Genomic DNA, 19660 nt, shown 5'->3' with positions numbered 1-19660 from the left:
ACTCACCAGAAGAAATAAATCTGTGAAGTGGAATATTACTGAGGTGATTTGTGTCTCACTTCTAAACAGTCCCTTCAAACAAAGCAGCAACAAATTTTGGCTTTGGCAGCAATTTGGCTGCTTTCAGCCAAAGTAGAAAGTGGGTAACGCAGGCTGGGGGGACTTCTCACCTGCCAGGAGACTGCGAATACACACAGTCACTCAGACAATGCTGCCACGTCTCCTGTCACCGGGCTCACTGGGGACAAGTGTCCTGAGGACTAACCACATTACAAATGATTGCTGTAAATACCTAACAAGCATTCCTCTAATCCCTCTGTCAGAGCCACAGCCTCTCTAGACCAGGGTAATGCATTGCAACCTTCAAACAAAGACTTGGCAGCAGCACGCTTGCGAGCGGGGGGGTTTATAAATGTTTAATGGTCTTTTTCTTACAATCAAGGTGCTATAGCACTTACGAAAGGCACCACATTTTTGGTGTGGGAAGAAGTGGGAGAAAAATAACAATACACTAAATGCAAGAGTGTTAAACTGCACGCAATCATCAAAAGACACTAAAAAAATCTAGTCTTATTAAATACCTTTTACTATTTAAAAATAACATTTAAATGTGCCTGTGATAGATCTGAACTTTAGCTGCCTGTAACGACAACCATTTTATAGCTCCAAGGATCTTACACGTTACGAGATATATATTTTTATACATGTTTTTATTAATGCTCGTCCAAAATCTCAGCTTCAGCATCATTCACAGAACTGCATAGCAAACACATTCAGCTATGATACTATTTGTACTGTCTGATGAAAGAAGGGCTTGAATAACATTTCTTTAGTCAAGGAGAGAGTCCTGTGAAGCCTGCAGACGGATACAGGGAAAGACAAAGTTGGGTAACGCTTCAGGCCTGCAAAGCAATAAGGTCCCTTCAACCAAAGGGTTGTTGGGAAGAAATGCAGGTAAAAACCAAACTGTTCTGCAGTCCGGGTCGCAGTCAGTGGGCTGCCTCGTGTGCCAAACATAAATCACAAATAATCACCACACAGTTAGGGGAACAAGTCCTGAGGTTCAAGTGGGGATTTACCAAATACCCCTTGTTTCTCAAACAACCATGAAAAAAGGCATTGATAAGGAAGGTTGGTCTCGGGCAGAGATGCTGTTCCGGTGGGTGGGTTTTAGTCGTCAAAGTCGATTCTGATGGGGCCACCTGTCAGGATGTGGTTTGCCATGCGACCAGATTCCTCCTCTTCCTCCTCCTCAGTCGCAGCCGACCTGCGCACCCGTCTCCGGCAGCCCTGGGCGCAGCGAGAGCTCTCGTCCAGCGCCCCGCAGACGAGGATACGGCAGTGCAGGAACACCTCCTGGAGGGTGGCAAGACAGCAGGCCAAGTCAACGCGCGGCGTTGGGAATCGGAATCCCATCGCACGGCCATTTCTGTCCCCGCATCAACAAGGTCTTTATCCACCGTCGCCATCCCCAACCAAACTGGCTGCTCCATCTGTTTTCCTACGTGCCCAGTTAAGGCGACATTTTCCAAGTGCCTGGCTGAGATGTTAGAGCGTGGCATCTGTCTGTTAGCCAAGGGCGAGACACGGAATACGAAAGCATGAAATGATGCTCCAGAGGAAGGGATGAAAATGCCAAGAATAAGCTTGGAAGAGCTCGCATGGACTGGTAGGAGCTGCATGGTAGGAAGCAGGCAAAAAAGACATGAAGGCCCACAAGGAGATGGAAACGCACAGGAGAATTTGATGCAAGCTGGGAAAACATGAAGCTAGGAGATTGAGGGGCAAAGGAGGAAAACGCAGGCTGCTGAGGGGCTAAGACTGGTAGCAGTGGGGAGAAGGAGAACACAAAGGGCAGGCAGATAGCTGCCTTTTCTCTCTGCACACTAAAGGATTGCTGCTCCCTGCCCTCTAAATGACAAGGAGAGTAAGCAAGACCCCTGCAAGCAGCAATTAGGAAAGCAAATATTTATGAATGGTTGGTCAATGGTGAAAGTTTGAAGCAAAATCCATTGCACAGGCCAGGAGGGTGCAGGTTGGAGGCAGCAGTGGCAACCAGACAGCCAAGCAAGATTTCTGAATTTGGAAAGATCTCATCCATTTTAACCCTCCCAAGGCTCTCCAGGAGCTGGAGAGGCAGATTTATGCCTTTTGGAGCAAACAACATTGGCCGAGCATCACAACAGTGACAGAAAGACCTGATTTCTTCTAGCACAGAAAAGCAAAGGTATTTGCATTAGGAAAATGGCGTTATCCTTCAACTCTCCTCCCACTACAAAGCTTCTGCCCCAGTGTGCCACCAGCCTGGATGGCCTGGTTTCACATGGAATTAAACAGCATGGGAGCCTTGTATCTGGAAATCTGGTATCTATACTCACAAGAGACAGGGAAGATATAAGGTTGAAGAGATTCAAAACTATAGACTGTCTTGTTTTAAAGACAGGACGCCGCATAACGTGCTTAACTCAACAGGTTTCTGTTCGGCGACTGGGAACGCTTTTCTCTCCCAGCATACAAGTCCACTAAGACTACCCTGTAAACAACAATTATTTTAACCTGCTATGGCGGTGATGTTCCACAACTGTCCTTCATATTTTATTTTAGTTGTTTTCATCACTCTCTCCTAAAATAAGTGTGTCAGGCTCCTGAAAGACACAACTGCTGGGACAGGCACAGCAGCATCTGCCTTGGGCCAGCCATTGCCTCCCCTTTGCACTCTAGTATTAGCCAACTCTCTGCTGAGACTCTTCAGTCAGATCAGGGCTGATGTAATATCTAAGAGGTGATTTTTGAACTTACCTTGTTGTCTTTGCCCACAAACTTGAACACAGGAACTTGGAAATGCTTGGCGAGATGGTCCTTTGACGTGTACTGTTTCACGGAATCATCAGAAACGCAGCTGAGGAAAGTAGGGGAATAGGCTTTAATGGGTTTCCCAGAAATGGAAAGAGAAAAAACATCCCAGTCTATTTAACCAGAGAAAAGAAAGGAGGTCTCGGCTGTCTCAGTCCATGTTACTTCCTCTTTGGCCACAAGAGAAAATTGGGGAACGATGGGGGAAAACGCCAGTGATGATAATGGCATCTCCAGACATGAACAGCTCAGCAGCAGTGAGCTGGCAGGACATGGTCCAGTCCCTTCGGCAGATGGGCTGCCAGAGAGCTGCAGGCACGTCTGTCCTCATTTCACCTTCCTGTGCAACAGTCTGCGGTGATCAACACAGTATATACTGTATATACAGTATATAATGTATTACATACACTCTGTACACACATATGTATGTACATAAATCACACTTAAAATGAATAGGCTGTTACCCACATTACTAAAATATCACAGATGATACTTCTAAAAAAACCACGATCTACTTTGCTTTAAAACATTTATATTTTTCTTCCTGCTGGACTTGATCAGACAACTCAAATTCACTACAGCTAAAATTAATCATTTCAATTTCTCCATCACTAGCACTATACAGTCATGCGAGAAGTCACAGAACTGCAATAAAATAAACCACTTTTATAAAAAGTCACATTTCAGGTGCAGTCTATTTATAAACTATTACAGCCTGTTTAGAGTTTGACAGAGAAACAGCAAGACAAAAAGTTATGGTGACTTGATATTTACTACTGCCTACTGCAAAGCCTTAGCCATGTTGAGAGGCCCACATGCTGCTTTTATGTTGCATTGCAATGCAGCTTGTCCTTTCTAGCAAGTTAATTCCAGAAATGTGGACTTTGCAAGACATTAAAAGAAAAAAAATTGGTGGTGGAAGAGACAAGAGGCAACGGTGTGACAGCTGAAAAAAGTCCTACTCTTGCAGCAACCTTCGGCTTCCATCTTTACACCAGAAATATGTACGGCGTTGTCAGAAACACTGATGTTTGACACGTTCAATTATTAAATAGCAGCGAACCCCACATCTATACGTAGCTCTGCTTTCACTAGAACGCGCGTTTGGAAATCTCTATGCTTTTCGGCTGACAGGGCTCCGTGGGTGGCAGCTGCTGCCATCCCTCCCAAAATGGCCCTTATCTGTGTGCTGTAGAGCAGTATATGTTCATGGAAGCACTAAGTATTGGTCTGATAATAACATTATTTTCACCACCATGTATTTCTGTAGCTTTTCTCAGCCAGTGGAGGTCACAGTCTGAAGGGATATCCTTGTCTGCAGCACTTGTCTAGTTAACTTGCCCTGGGAGGCAAACATAAAAAGGTATCCAAGGGGAGCTAATAAATTAAGACTGTGCATCTAGAAATGTTGACATAGATTCCTTCCCCTTGAGGCCAAACACTAGATACAAGTTGTTTAGGATAAGATCGCTTTTAAAAGTAGCATTCCTGAAGGCATCTGATTGTCAAGAATGACACTTAAAGATTTTTCATAAGTGACCGGCCAAGCTTTGGGGTCATAAAGTCGACTCATAGGCAGGTCCTCGTTTGCGAGCGTATAAACTGTGATGCTTCTTGGACACTGGCTCAAACTGACTCCTAAATCCGAGGTTCTCCAAAGGTTCTCCTTCTCCGCACTGGTGGCAAGAAACCTACTGGTTTGGGACTAGGGAGAGGGAAGATGGAAGAACAAGGAGGAACCAGGGATACGTGGAGCCCCCTACCATGCCAAGTATGTCATGCATTGCAGCACGACAAAAAGAGCTCAGAAACCTCCCTGGTCAAGCCCTTTTGTGTTGTGCACGGGGCCATACCTCATCCCACCCCCTCCTAGGAACCCCCCAGCCCTTGCTTCCCACCTCAGAGAGGTGAGAAGGCAGCAGGGAACACAGGTATGGAAGGAAAACTAGCGACTCTGGTCAGGATATGGGGAAAACAGCCCTTTCCTGGGCAGGATGTGCTCAGGTTGGGAGCGGAGAGCAGCTGTGCCATTGGAGATGTGCTCTGACCCTCTCACTGGGGGGCTGTAGGGTAGAGAGGAGGGCTTGGAGAATGAAATAACCACCTCAGCGTACAAACGAGGGGCAGCCCAAGGTGTAACGAGACGAGCCTTGCAATGGAACTACCTTAAGCACATCACGCTCAGATAAATCGCAGCTCCTGGCCACATCAGATTACAAGGGATTGCCCTCAGTGACACAACCTTGCTCCGATGCCCCAGAGAGCCGCAGTGTTTATCGCCTGTGCAATCAGTCAATGCCTTTTATTTATTTTTGTTTTGAGAATGAGGAAGAACGAGATCAGAGCTGCCTCGGGGCTGACAGGTTGTGCTAGCAGCAGTACAGGCTGTTACAGAGACAGCGGGGAGGGATCTGGGAAAATCCTGATTTCCAGCATGGTCACATCAGCATAGGGAGAAGACTGAGGAGCCCCATAGAAAAAGGCACCCGCCTGTTGCCAACTGGAGATGGCAGGGAATTAACAGGGAAGAAAGCAGGAGAGGGAATTTTCCCATCTCTCAGGCTAAGGTATATCCCCTCAAATTTAAACAGTGTTTACCTCTGGGAGCTCCAGTTAACTCCTGCAGGTCTGATGCTACATAATCAAACTGATTTAAAAATCCCATCTTTATTGCCTTGGGCTTTTGGGCCTGGGTTGATAGAAAGAAACTGGGTTATTACAGAACTGTTTGGAACAGGGAGAAATCAGCAGTGTACTCAGCTAATTTTACTTTTTAATTGCTGCGAGCACACAGAGAACGAACTCCAGTTAGCTGAATAGCAGATCATCAGCCTTTGGTCTAAGTGAGTGGATCCATTTAAATACAGCACGGATCAGGGGGGCCGGCATGTCTGGGGACACTGGGGCTGCAGTGATGGCTGGAGAGCAGAGCAGGAGGAATGAGGCTCCAGCCCACTTCTCCCGTCAGCGAAGTTTTAATGCCCTCTGCAGGATAATGGTACCAAAGGGGCTGCTGGTGCTGTAAATCCTCTGAGTAGTGCTGCGGTAAATTCAATATATGACATTTTTTGCCTTTTCCTTTCAGCTCAGGTTTTGGCCACTGGTTTGAATCCCATCATTTTCACTCAAGGTGGGAAGTGAATGAATGTTTGGAGCCTTGACTCTTTACAGAGTCCACAGGAACAGCCAAGCCAGGGAGTCCATACATCAATCCTTCCATTACAGATCTGCTTATAAACCCCAGAAATGCCAGGAACAGAACTGCAGCCTAGGAAGGAGGGAAAGCAAGCAAATGCCGAAAGCTTTGTCATAAGGAAATGAAAAGAGTATTTTTGTGTACTGTACTCTGCAGAACCCTTTTGCTACGAGACAATCACGTAGCACTTGTCAGCACCAGCTGTAACGGTGGATGACAGCCTGGCAGCTGAGGAGATAATAGTTGTCCTCATTAGATGGTTTGGCAGACTGAACACAGGACTTATATGAGCCCAGTCCCTTGACTGTTGGGCTCTGACACTTCGGTATGTCTTAGATATTACTGTGGCTGGAGTTTCCTCCCTAGAGGGCAGCAGACTGGTTCCCAATTCCCACAGCATTGTCTGGTTAAGCTGCCAGGCACTGCTGGATGTAAATGCTCCACAGCAACATTACACTGTGGCACTGTCATGTTAGCACCCATCAAGTGTCTGAAAACAGGGCTCATCTTCGGAATCACAGCAGAGCCCACAGCAATGTGCCCCAAATCTCTGACACAAAACCCGTTACACTGAACCCACAGATCCCCCCTGAGTTTTTTTACTAGCGTATCCTGGAAAGATCACTAAAACCAAACGCCTCAGAAAATTACAGCCGAACTGAGGGACCCTAAGCTTGCTGCATTGACAGGCATCAGAGAGAGAGAAAAGCAAGGGGAGCTCCTGCATCTCCAGCCAGGACCAGCCATAGAGTCTTCTGGCTCATGTTATAATAAAGCCATTATGAGAAAATTAAGAAACTTGCTCCAGTTGCTGCAGCGGCTGCGCGGCAGTGGCACAGAGCCATCGGGGGGCTATGCCGATTGGTTTGGCACTCTGCAGGCTGGCAGAGAGGACATCAGGAAGGATATATTTTCTACTGGAGCCAACTCAATTATCCACAAGCCTAGTTACAGGGAAATATGTCCTGTAAAGGCCGCGCTCAGAGTAACCTGTTTCACCGCCTCCCACTGTTTCTCCCAATCACTTCTGAATGGGAGAGCGGGTTTCAGCTCAATGGCCTGGCTGCTGGTTGTCGCTAGAAACACAGCAGACAGGCTGCCGTAGAGAAGCTATAGCGTTTCCTGCATCACACAGACAATGCGACTTAGCCTCCCTGCCAGTTCCCATCTAACAGCCAGCAAGGGAGGGAACAGTGAACTCACCCATCTTGAATCAGGTAGTACTTCAGGATCTCATCGATTTTGGAGGTGGGAGTGGCAAAGCAGCTCTCAACCAGTGTCTCCAGTCCACTGACATGCACCAAGGGTTCGATCCCAAAGTACAGAGAGTCCCGAAGCTTGAGGGTGGGAGGAGCACCCCTGTAAGGTTCATCAAAGTCTTTGTCTTTGAAGATCTCAAGAGTGAAGGGAAAGATGCCTTGGTTGCGGCTCATGATTTCCAAGGGGGAGTTCTTGAGGTTGGGCACATAACCTTCGGAGATGGTGTACCGGCGTGGGAACTCACAGGTCACTGGGATCAGCAGCTTGCTGGTGCGGACAATGATGTCCCCGTTGCTTCCTGGAGTCTGCTTTGGCAAGCCAGTCACCAGATTGGTGGCAATGATTTTATCATTTATTACCTGCAGCAAAGAAAGGAGTTTAAGGGAAAGGTGAGATCACTGAGAAAGACGTCTCTGAGTTCAGACTAGCAGTCAAGTTTACCTTGTCCAGGAAGCTCAGACATAAACTAGCCACTGAAAGTACAGCTTGTGAATTCATATGCTGCGACCAGAATGATGCTCACCCTTACCTACAACCTAAGGGCCTCTATCAGTTTGCTGTCAACTTTGATGCACTGTACTTCTGCATGAAGCAGAGGAATTTGCTTCCAGTTGCTACTCATCTGCTAAGATGAGTTCTCCGGTTCCTGACCAGTTGCCAGTATAACTTTTCAAACATTAGCTGGGAACCAGATTCTGTCTCCACATGAGGGTGAAGAGTGACACCACTTGTGCTTTCTGCACCAGAAAGACAGTGAAGTTGCCTCTGTGAAGTGCTGGGTGAGCAGAAAGCAGTACCCATACTGACAGGCACACACCACCAGAGAGGAGATGGAACAGGCTCTCCTACTTTGGGATGCCACCCCAGGTCTAGTCTGCGGCCAGCTGCACGGCAACGTAGGAAACTGCTTTGATGGTACAGCTCAATCAGCTTTATTCCCCAAATAGGCCATAGCCAAGTCCCCAAATCTGAGAGAGACCCCAAGAGAAAAGACAGCAGTGGGTATACATACATCTACAACAGTGCCGCAGGACTTCAAGGAGAAATGGATGTTGACGTGAGTGCCATTGGATACTCCTTTGCACGAAGTGTTGATGAGGGAAAGGTCCAGGCCTCCAACCAGGTCCTTCGGGATGCTCACCTCAATAGAGCTGGACTTGCACAGCACTGGAACTACGAGAAAAGTCCCCAGAATAACAGTCTGTGCTACACAGCTATGAGGGAGTATCAGGGAAGTAGGGAAGGGCTATACCAATTACTGTGAGGGGAAAGAAAGTGCAGTCATATGCTACCTTTAAGGTACTATCTAAGCACAGTAATCTAACTACCTATCTTACATTCCCACTACACAACACAAACATTGCCCCAAACTCTCCTGGCACAGCGATGCCACAAAAGACAATGATGATGACAGCTATACTTGCAGCAGACACTTAGCTACACAGTATTTCCAGCTATACTTAATACTCAGCAGAGGTTTGATTGATATCTCTTCCACTGCTGTGTCCTGGGAAGAGCCTTTCCCACGTATGGATATCAAATTCACAACACTCCAGGCAAAGCCATTTTTTAAGACCCTTTATCAGGTTTGACATCAAAGCCAGAACATGTCAAAACAAAGCAGAGTAAATCCATATAGATGCCAAGTTAAAATGGAAGCACCTCAAAATACCATAATAATATTTTTATAAGCAATAAACCCAGCTCTGACAAACAAATGCAATTAGCTCACTCATTCCAACCTCCTTCCAACCTTTGAATTTTATTACAGATCTCCATGTGAACTTTTAAAAAATGAATTCCATTACATAAGAAGCAGACAAAACACAGATTGGACAAAATGAAAAAGGAAAGAAGGAATAATCCTCAATAAAAAAGTAATTTATATATATTTTTTTTCCTTGGGTGTACACATATCTATTCAGTTAGATACAGGACAAGTGTACTAGTGAATATATTCTGGTATCTTCTCAGCCGGAAAAACACCCCCCCTCCAGAATTTCCATTTATCATATTTTAAAATCACATGACAAAACTTTTTGCAAATATCGTAGTTCCCCAAGGTTTTTCCTAAAATTAATTACAGTCTCAATCCTTGACATTCATATCATCTGCCTTCCCTTAGTTTCGGTCAAGTTAATTATGTAATGCAGGATTCTAGATCTTGGATACAAGGCACGCTGCTAAAACACGTGTTTTGCCCCCCTTAAAAATTTATCATGTCCCAGCTAAAATATAATATTTATATCAGCTACTGTGTACCTGCAGGGAGTCTTTTTTATTAAAAGTTGATCTTTTCAAGGTGATATGCTAAAATGCATGCAGTGTGCCCAAAGCAATGTGCTCTCATAATGACATTGCTGGGTTAGAACAGAAAATTAAAGAATTACCTTAACTTTTCCTTCATCCGCAGTAGAAGGCGAGTGGGAATAACCGAGCCATGTCAAATGGCAAAGCTCATAAAGAAACAAAGGGACTTTGAGAAGACGGTGCAATGCAGAGATTAATATCCTTTGGAGAATGGATTGGTTCAATTTGGATTTAAAGCTTCACCATTTTAGTGACTTCTTGATGAATAAAAAAATGTAACGTTTTTATAAAAGTGTAATTCAGGGCAAGAGAATTTGGATCCCAACTGCAATTCTCCAAAGTTCAGGATGAATTTACTTCAGGCTATCTCTGTTTCTAGATTTTTTTGATTGGCACAAAGGGGAAGAAAGAGGAGACACCTACTTAACCTCTGCTCTTGGCACTGCAGGAGTTGTCTGTGTGCACTCCACCACCTGGGCACAGAAACAAGCAATGAAACCTGTGAGCAGATCCAATTTTGTTTCAAGCCAACTCATCACTATTTGGGAAAACACTCTGGGAAGCTCCTTATACCGACTGTCTCAGAGTAACTGGTAATTCAATTCAAACCACGCTAGACATTTGTACACAGACGAGTAATCAATACCGAGAACAGTGCTTCAGTTCTACCAATTTAACAGCGGTGCTGCAAGCAGAGAGACTGCATGGTTCAGCACCCGGCAGGCCTGATGCCACCAAGACAGGCTGCAGCAGCATTGCAGGGAGAGCTGAAAAGCAGCTGGCATGGTAGCCATGATTATATGTAAACATGTTATTCCGGGGGAAGTGACGAGGTCCTGACTGCCAGGACTGAGATGTCTGGCAGAAATTAGTTATCCTGGACACCCAGGAATCTTCTTTTAATTACAACTTCCTGCATCCCTTCAGAGAGCCGCACTCTCCTGCCTTGCTGCCAGCCGCCATCTCTTGTATCCCTGCCTTGGGCTCACCCCAGCCTGTGCGGCTCCCGAGGGTCTCACCCATGTCTCTGCTAGTTGAATGTTTCAGTTCTTCACCCTCATACACTGCAGAGCATCCCTAAGTGCTGGGAAAGCCTCCTCATTACCGCTTTAAACTCTGCTCTGCACCAATGCCTGCAAGTCCACCACTCATTTTGCTGTCTGCTGTTACTGGCACCATGTTCCTAGTCCAGGCTGTGGCTCCTTCCTTGGCCTTTCAAAGCACAGATGCTTGGAGCAGGGCTTCTCTTTTTGTACAGACTGCTCAGCAGAACAGGCTCTCTGGGGCTGGGGAGCTCCGAACCACTGCTACAAACACAAATAAATACACCATTGTACCCTGCTTGGCTGCACACAAGGCTTGAGCATGGGAGAGGGGAGAAAAGCAGTTCACCATCACATTTCAGAAAGAGGTGGGGTACTAGGGTGGTCTGCAAAATTCCAAACATTTCCTTGGCTGGTATCTTTGTGAGAAAATTGTAGCCAAGGATGTGATTTCTTGTGGAAGATGATTAATGTTTGTTCTGAAGGTAGAGACAGTGCAGGGGGTGGTTGATAAGCTGCAGATCCAATTGCTTCAGGCAGCCGTGCCTGCCCTGCATTGTTAATTGTATCACTATAAACCTGATTAGATGCCATAAAAAATTGTGTGGTACAGTTCCAGATATATTCTGTCATATCTGCTCAAAATTGCAGACCACTGCGTGGGGACATAAATTTAAGCAATCTTGCTTTATGAGATGCCATATCCCGAGCCCCAGCTTGGCACCCGGCCGTGCTGCTGCTCTCATTAGCAGCCTCAGAAGAAGGAGAAACACTGGCTGGGAAATGCATGGCCTTCTAACCCTGCTGGGGTTGCCTCAGGGAGCCAGGATTGAAGAACATTGCTCTTTTTTGGCCCATATCCATCAATCAGACCTTCAATCGGTAAGTATAATCACAGCTCTTGGAAATCTTCATCTCCTCCTCCTCACCGGGCTCTGCTGGAGCAGCAAGCACTACCAAACCCCAAGTGTGCCGTGCTCACCCCTGAAAACAGCACCCTGCATTTCTAAAAAGCTTAAAAAGCAGAAATATCATCAAGTAGAACCATTCCGACCTCCTCTCTGAGGCATATCTGCCCTGTTGGCCACCAGAAAGTCTGGATCTGTTCCTCTCACTGATGTCTGGGCATTCTGTAACACATCAGACCACGGGAGATTCTGAGCACACCAGGTAACACCAGCTCATTGGTATTATCTAAAGCCCGAGTGAATTAGCCCATGACAGGTTCCCTTTAATTGCATCTTAGATCCTGCCCTGGCTATGGCCTGAGTCCAGCCCATGAGCAAGTTCCCATGGAGATGTCTGAAAGCAAGCACACACATTCTTCACGGGCCCACCACGGCAGAATACAAGCAGAGAGCTATGAGGTCTGTCTCTACCAGGACAGGACCACGTCTCCTCCAGCTTTGTGCTGAGCCTGACAGGTCCAAGAAGTGGCCAGGCAAGTCAGATGAGGCCCACCAGAGAGAATTACACCTGTCTGCTTTTCGCATGCCCACATAGCTCTCTTCAACACACAGTTTTTACTCAATGTCCCTTCAGCATCTTCTCTGTAAGACCTTTGCTTTCAGCACCTCAGCAGGGCTTAGTTAGCTGTGGGATTATGAGACCCAGAAGAACCTCAGGTGCAAGACCAGGACTGTAAGAAGTCATTACATGAGGAGCTACAGATCTTCTGCTTAACTCTCAATGCCATCAGGAACTTTTCACTGATCCTCTACTCCTTGCACTCACTGCTACTGAGCTAAACTGTCCCCTAGGAGCCCGGATGTACTTGGAAAAGAAATTCACTCAGCTCTTGCAACCGAAACCAGGGAACATTTTTATTCTGTGTGCACGCTATAGGTGCAAGTGAGAAGGCAAGAAGGACGCCCTGCATACAGGAATGGAGTAAAGTTCTGATGGAAGGTCTTCCAAGGATAATGTTGCCTTTCCCTCTCTGCAGCAGAAGCAACAGTCAATTTTCAGATGCTACCCTGGGCACTTTTCCAAGGGAAAGCAGAAACACCTAGTATCAGAAACAATTCAAGACATAGGAATGGTTAATGGAAGGGCTACAGAGATACCTGGGGAAAAGGGCCTCTCTAACCCCCATTCTTGGAAGGGACTGAACCACTTCAGTTGAAATTTTAAAAGCCCAGTTTGAAGCATGGAAAATTTCAGTTCCAATACCATAAATCCGGCAAAGGCATACACAGCTGAATCAGAGCAATAGGAGATGTTAAGCAATCTTAATTGTAAGTGAATACTGCCAAAAGCGTCTGTGATGCAAGATGCATCCAGCTGGGTCCTGTGTCTCTGTTCTCGTGTGTGATAAAAAGAGCAATGTCCCCAGGCTCTCGGTTTTGGACGATCTGTCATTAATGACAAAACTCCATTAACCAAACTGGAAAGGACAGACTAAGATAACACAATAAAAACATGAAGAAAAGTTCCTTCAGATATACTTTTGATGTCCAGGGGACAGAAGCTGTCCGAGAGATTTTGTTGACCTACCTTGGCAAGTGTGGTTGTCTTCCGACAGAACAAGCCCCCTTGGGCATTCACACTGGTATCTGTCTTCCACTTCAATGCAGGTATGACTGCAGCCTCCATTGTTATTGTGACAGCCTTCAATTTCTGAAAAAAAACCAAAGGAAAATCAGCACATTCTGTTCCGCCGGCAGCTGCGCGGCAGCTACGCAGGCTCCAGCATATACTCCTGGCTGACTAACAAACACTGTGACCACCACAGACCTCAAAGGCAACAGCGCAGTGAAAGCTTGCTTCCAAGAAAATGCGCCGGAAACCTATTTTTAACTGTACAATTTCCCATGTTTGTCATTTCGCCATGAAGTTTACAGGGAATTCTGTGAAAAAGCTTACCAAATTAAATCACGGGCTATAGCTCGCATACATAAAGTGGCTGAATAGGCAATCTTCAGCTTGGACTTTTCTGACTCCTGAAACATCCACTTAAACTAAGTTTTTATATAGTTTCTTATTTCAAAAGGTGGGTGAAAAATCCTCTTAAAACTTCTACCATGCGAAACCATACTCAGTCTTATAGTCATCACCTGAATTAAAGCCCTGGGATTTTCAGGGGAGGTGTCTTGGGGAGGAGAGGTTTGCAGGCAGCAGCTCCTATCCCCACCAGGGAAGACCAGAGAGAAGATGACACACTCTTGGTCTGTGGGCTTCCCAGCTGGGATGGAGGTGGAGGTACTGGATTCCTGCATCCCACCTTTGCAGGCTGAGGATGAAACTCTGGTGGTAGGGCTTTGTTTAGCAGGAATTCTGTTAGTTTGTGAGTTTTAGGCTTAGAGGCTGTCTGCCCTGAGGCGCATTATCACAGGGACAGAATAACACAAGTTCACAGGGTAAGGTTGATTCCCTTCCTAATTTTCCTCAGTTCTAAAGTGCAGAGGAGAGAGGGCAGTGCAGCCAATAGAAGGATTTGTCGTGTCTTTTCTTACATATTTTCTGTTCAGGTGAGGCATTTCTCTGAGGATGTGACTTTTCATGTAAAAAATTCCTAGCCACTACAGCTGCAGAAAAGAACCTGAAAGGTCATCCAGATACATTCTGAAGATTTGAAAATCTAAGGCAAGTAAGGTCATTTCCAGTTGTTGTTGGCTTTCTGTTATAAAGAAAATAACAGGTTGTTTTTAAATAACCTTCACTACTTTTTTTTAACCGTTTGGGATGATGAGTAGTGCTAGATGTTCTCAATGAAACAATAGTACATATAACATAAATAAAAAAATATTTCTCCCTCAGCCAGCCATCAGAAATGACTGTGTGGTTTTCACTGAAATATAAAGAAAAGAATGAAAATCCCATACTCAACGCTGCACATTGCATGGAAAACAACAGCCTGAACACTCCACAAGAGTCAAAGTAGTGGGTGAAGCATTGCAAGGGAAATTTTGAGATACTTTTAACCCTACTAAGCCTCACAAGCTCACATCATCAAGCTAAAGCTCTTGCATTTGTTCTTTGTAGCAACAGCTGTCAGGTGGCTCACAAGTAAATCATATACTCTAATGGTTCACAAAGCTGAGGACACATCTTTAGAAATAAAACTCACTAACAAGATTGTAAAGATCCCCAGCAGCAGTGTTAAATTTGGGAAAAGCACCATTCTTCTTACGGAAGGGGAAATTAAATGATATATCAAAGGCCCTGAAATCCAACTGCAGGAACAGCAGAAATAAACGAGTTTCCAAGCGCAGACTATTCCAGCCCTGTCAGAAGAGTGCAGTCCTCAGGAAAAAAAACTGTCACGTAGCACAGCTGGTTACGTGACAATCCTCCAGCTCAGTGCTGGATGTGGAAGGGACAAAGCCCACAGATCACTTTTGGCCCCACACAACAAGTCCTTCAGGAGCGCTCTGCACAGCAGCTTTCCCCAGGGAAGTGTCTGCATGACTGATGTTCTATTAAGAAAGCTCAGACAGGAGATTTTCACAGACACGAGATGAAACGTGCTTTGGTATCACAGAGGGGGAAAACAGGGACCAAACCTGCAGCTTGGAGCCATCTGTCAGTGAACTATGAAGAAGAGTGGAGTCCAGCCCAAAAATACAACAGCAATCCCTCTCTCTCCCTGCACCACGGATGTCTACCACACAGCAGCTAACGTGAGGCTGCACACAGGCTGCAAATGTATTCGGTTCTGACAACGGGTAGCTCAAAGGTGAGGCACAGCTGTAGCTATTACTCTAGTCTGAGGCACCACAGTATCTATGAATATGCCACAGAGCAGCTTTGCCTGGGAGGGGCCACGGTGCTCTTCAGAGCTGACAACAGGAAACATCAGGCATGAGTCAATTTTTGCTGGGTTTTCATATTTCTGCTTGAAGATGTTCATACATTGTTAGTGACAACAGATCGGACCTATAATTTGGTCTTTAAGCCCCTGCTAAGCTTCCACTCTAAACTCAAGAAGGGTTTTCAACCTGGCTGTGCCACCACTGGGAGTAACCGTAGCAGCTGCACACGGCAGAGCCCACAACTAACTACTTGCAAACAGTCAAAATGCAGCGCTAATCTCCAATCTAGCTTCTGTCTACAGACTGGCACCCCCTCTCCTCAATCTCTATTCCAGGAGGGTAAACGACCCTCATACTATAGTCTAATGTCTTGGCTTTACCCCACACGTAATGCCCACTGTCAAAACCCAGCAGTGCTAAACCTGCCTCCGCACAACTATCATACGGATCCCCAGAACCAAATCCCAGCATCTCCAGCAATAACCAGTTCTGTCTGGACAACCAATCTTTTGGATCCACTACTGCCTCTGCCCCCATGGAGATAAATACAAGCAAATCCTAACAGGAATGAACAAGGCAGAGAGAACAACGAGGACAGTCCTCTCTGCTCAATTACAGTATTTCAGTAACAACCCCACTGGCAAGCACAGGAGTGATATGAGTGACATTTAATCCCAGCTGCAAGGAGCCAAGAGAGAACCAGCGCTGCAAGGGAAGTGAAATGATGTATATAGTTTCCAGCAGACTGTGATAGCTGAAACCTCACCTTCACAGGTTTTCCCGTCACTTCCCAGCGTGCGCCCGATCCCGCACTCACAGCGGTAGGAGTTCTTCAGGTTAACACAAAATTCACTGCAGCCTCCGTTGTTCTGCTCACATTCATTTTCATCTGCAAGAAAATCCCACACTGTCAGAACGTGATCCCCTAGTAAAGACAGGGCTGGCAAAAAGGGGCTGATCAGACCGTGGACTGGCTTTCCTGGCCTCGTAACATGGATCAGGGCAACAGAGATGAGTAATCCCACTTCTCATCCTAAACTATTCCGCACTCCACTCACAAAGACATTAAAATGAAGTTAACCTGACTTCACTGCGTGTAAAACCAGGCAAATAGCAGAATCAGTCAAAACCAAAGCTTATCTATTTTTGTATCACTACTGCTAAATGTGGCCAACTATCCTACAGCAATTTTAGATGACTCAATTCTTATTTCAAAATAAAGACGCAAGAATGAAAAACAGCTGTAAACATATAAACAAAGCTGAAATCAAACCAAAACATTTTAAAGAACCTCATGAAGCTTCCCAGAGAAAAGTCATGTCGTGAGGAATTTCATTGTTTCAGCTTCTTGCCCCAGGTCTGCTCCCTGTCCCAGAAAGCTCAGGTGGTTCTTGCAGAAGAGAAATGTCAGCTCGCCACAGTGAGACCTAACCTGGGCGCTGGTGCTCCACAGGCCACCACAACCATGAGCTGCTCAGACACTACCAAAGAGGAGACAAAGAGCTCCGTTCTGAGCTACTCCCTCTGAGGACTCTGCTCCTCGCTGCCTCACAACAGCCCCCTCTGCTCTGCACCCTTCACAGAGCTGTGGCTCCTGCCTCAGAAGCTCAGAAGAAAGAGCAGTGCCTGAGCTGGCATCCCAGGCTTTCTGGAGCTGACTCTGGATAAAGGTTGCAGAATGACCTTGTAATAGGCCTGGACTGAGTTTTTATAACCTAAAGCCATTTATCCATGGATAGCACCTGTGTCACGTTTCTGTGCTGGCTGCATTCAGCTCTAGATTACAGCACTCCGGGGTGCTGAGGATCTTTACTGAGAAAGCAGCACACTAGATGCTTTTGAATCTCTTGGTAAAGCTCTGAAAACTCCTCCTAATTTTCTCTGTTCTAAAGGCTAAAGCTCCTCTATGTCTGTCCACCCTTTTTTTTTTTGAAGATACTGTGTTCTCTGAGGTTCTCGTTCTTCAACCTGATTTAATCTCTGTGTGCAAAGAGTGAATCAAATAGAGAGGAAGGGAGAATCATTGCTATCACTGAGCCACAAAACTAATGATTTCTCTTAGGCCAGAATGCTGAGGTTATCCATCAAGTTTCACATGTGGTTTCACCAAAACAGCTTAGAAATTACCATTGACTAGAAGTCAGCAGCTTAAAACCAAGAAAAAAGAAAAATATCGTTTTAAGAGACAGGTCAGAGATGAGCTCTCTTAGTTTTAAGTGGTCCCACACATACACAGTACCTGCAGCTTGCAGCTGGTGGTGTCATCTTTTTCCACAAGCGACGTGAATTGACTATTTTTAGCAAAAGAAATGGCTAGTACCCTGCTTTGGGAGTCAGAAAGCACGTCCAGGAGACACACAGAGACACTTCCCTTTTCACAGATGTGAAAACTTTCCCTGCTAACAATAAAACTAACGCTGCTTAAAAACAGAGGGTGAGGAGGGAAAGGGCTACTGGCAAAGGCACAGAGATGCTGTTAGAAGGTCCTGGAGCTCAGCTTCATCAAGGGCTGTACCCAGCGATGCACCTGCCTGGTCCTCCAAGCTCTACAACACACAGCAGATCTACTTCTGCTCTTCCTCACCAGTGACAACCAGCACTTCTGGGACACAGGCTGGTTGTCTTAAGACTGGGTTAAGAGAGTGCTGAACCCATTGTAAACATGGCTTAGTCCAACATGGATGCAGGTATTCAAGAGGTCAAAGACGATGACTGAGTTGGTGGATCCATGACAGAAATTCAAAGACCTAATCTAACCCCTAAGTAAGTTTGCAAATGAGAATATAAGTTAGGATCAGCAGTTTTGCTCCGGGATTCAAAGCATATAACGTACTGAAGAGAAGTCAGCCAAGCACGGGGAGGGTTCATAGACAGAGCTTCTTAATGTTACTGCAGCATCATCAGCCCCTGCCTTGGGATAAGCTGGGAAAGGCAGAATATTCTCTTCTCCCTATAGGAAAGGCATAGGAAAAGCTAATACAGATGTGTTCAGTTTCTCTGGGAGGCTGACATGGTTGCTCTCAGAAATGTGACTGTGCAATTACACAGCACAACAGAAAGATGAGTGAGCCATACAACAAGAGAGGCAAGTAAATCAGTGTGATTATTACAGCTGAGGTGTTGGCCCATCAGGTTATTAAGAAGAGTGCACAAATCCTGCCTGGCCTGGCCATGGGGAGATGAAGGCAGCTCCAGCACATGCAGGCTCAGGACTCAGGAACCCTGCATGCCTCCCTGCTGCAGGAAATCCTTTCCTGCGAGCCTGCCACACATTTACTGAGTGCTGGTGCTTGTCAAGGGCACTTCTGTGCCTAGAAGTCTTACAGAGAAGCAGCCAATAAATGCTTTTAGTTAGCTGAGAGAGCTAGGCCAGCCACTCGGCTGCAGAGATGTGGAGCAGCTTTAGCAAAACCATTCTGTAGAATCCGTGTGAGCAAGTGTAAATCTGCAGCAGGGTCAGGCTGCCCTCTCCACAGACTGTAATGACTGTGGCCCCTACCCTGATGCCCACAGACTCAAGTGAAGGAGTGTGAAGAAAGAAACGACCCACGCCTGCTTTGTCAGCTATAGTCCACATGGAAGAAACTCATCTGCCACGCAGCCCACAGGCACAACTCTGCTCTCAACTTCTCCACCAAATCAAGCCTTGAAGACGAGATCCCACTTCCCCGAAACAATAGCACCCCTTCCTCCCTCCATGCCACCTCTTCCTACCCATCAGTGTGGCTCTGCAGCTCCCCAACTGCCACCCCTCCCCAGCCCCGTGAATAGGACCTTGTCATGCTGCCCAAAACCACTGAGGCTGTGCTGTGACCTGCAATCCTTTGGCTCTCCTCAAACCCCAGGCCCTGGACAACATCCCACGAGGGCAGTAAGTATGGCAAAGCTCAGTGCACAGCCTTATGCCGGCCAGCAAAACTTTTCTTGGAGGAAAGAGGCATTTGACAGAGCAGCTAAGAGGAAATCTCTAATGACAGACTGCACAGCCTTTCCTGAATATCAACGAGGCTGTACCACGATCTTGCAGGGACTCTGCTGTGACAGTGAAGCGGCTGTCTTCAGCAGCTGGCCCATGCAGAAAGCAAACCTGGCCTCTGACCACATGTGTCTCCAGAGGCACCCAAATGTATTCAGCCATGCAATGTCACAGCCCACCCTGCGGGGAGAGCCAGAGCCAGTCACGGAATCAAAGAACCTGTCCTAGGCAGCAAGGGGGAAAAACTCTCAGGATACTTTTCCTTTTT

The 19660-nt window shown here is 46.3% G+C and overlaps 1 protein-coding gene across 3 annotated transcripts in view; it reads right to left on the bottom strand.

Moving 5' to 3' along the window:
• Positions 1 to 553: 553 nt before the first annotated feature.
• The window catches only part of OIT3 (oncoprotein induced transcript 3), a 28966-nt gene continuing 9859 nt past the window's right edge, over positions 554 to 19660 (bottom strand). For all 3 annotated transcript variants that reach the window (XM_065639437.1, XM_065639438.1, XM_065639439.1), the window contains exons 4-9: positions 16183 to 16305; positions 13159 to 13281; positions 8322 to 8482; positions 7253 to 7668; positions 2800 to 2899; positions 554 to 1356 (exon numbers count right to left, since the gene is read on the bottom strand). In XM_065639437.1, the coding sequence (XP_065495509.1) occupies positions 1171 to 1356; positions 2800 to 2899; positions 7253 to 7668; positions 8322 to 8482; positions 13159 to 13281; positions 16183 to 16305 (1109 nt within the window). In that variant the 3' untranslated portion in view covers positions 554 to 1170. The remainder of the gene's footprint in view (positions 1357 to 2799; positions 2900 to 7252; positions 7669 to 8321; positions 8483 to 13158; positions 13282 to 16182; positions 16306 to 19660) is intronic.

This window comes from Caloenas nicobarica, chromosome 7 (genome assembly GCF_036013445.1).
Source record: "Caloenas nicobarica isolate bCalNic1 chromosome 7, bCalNic1.hap1, whole genome shotgun sequence".
NCBI lineage: Eukaryota > Metazoa > Chordata > Aves > Columbiformes > Columbidae > Caloenas > Caloenas nicobarica.
Note: the sequence above shows the minus strand (reverse complement) of the source record. Positions and strands in the feature narration are given on the sequence as shown.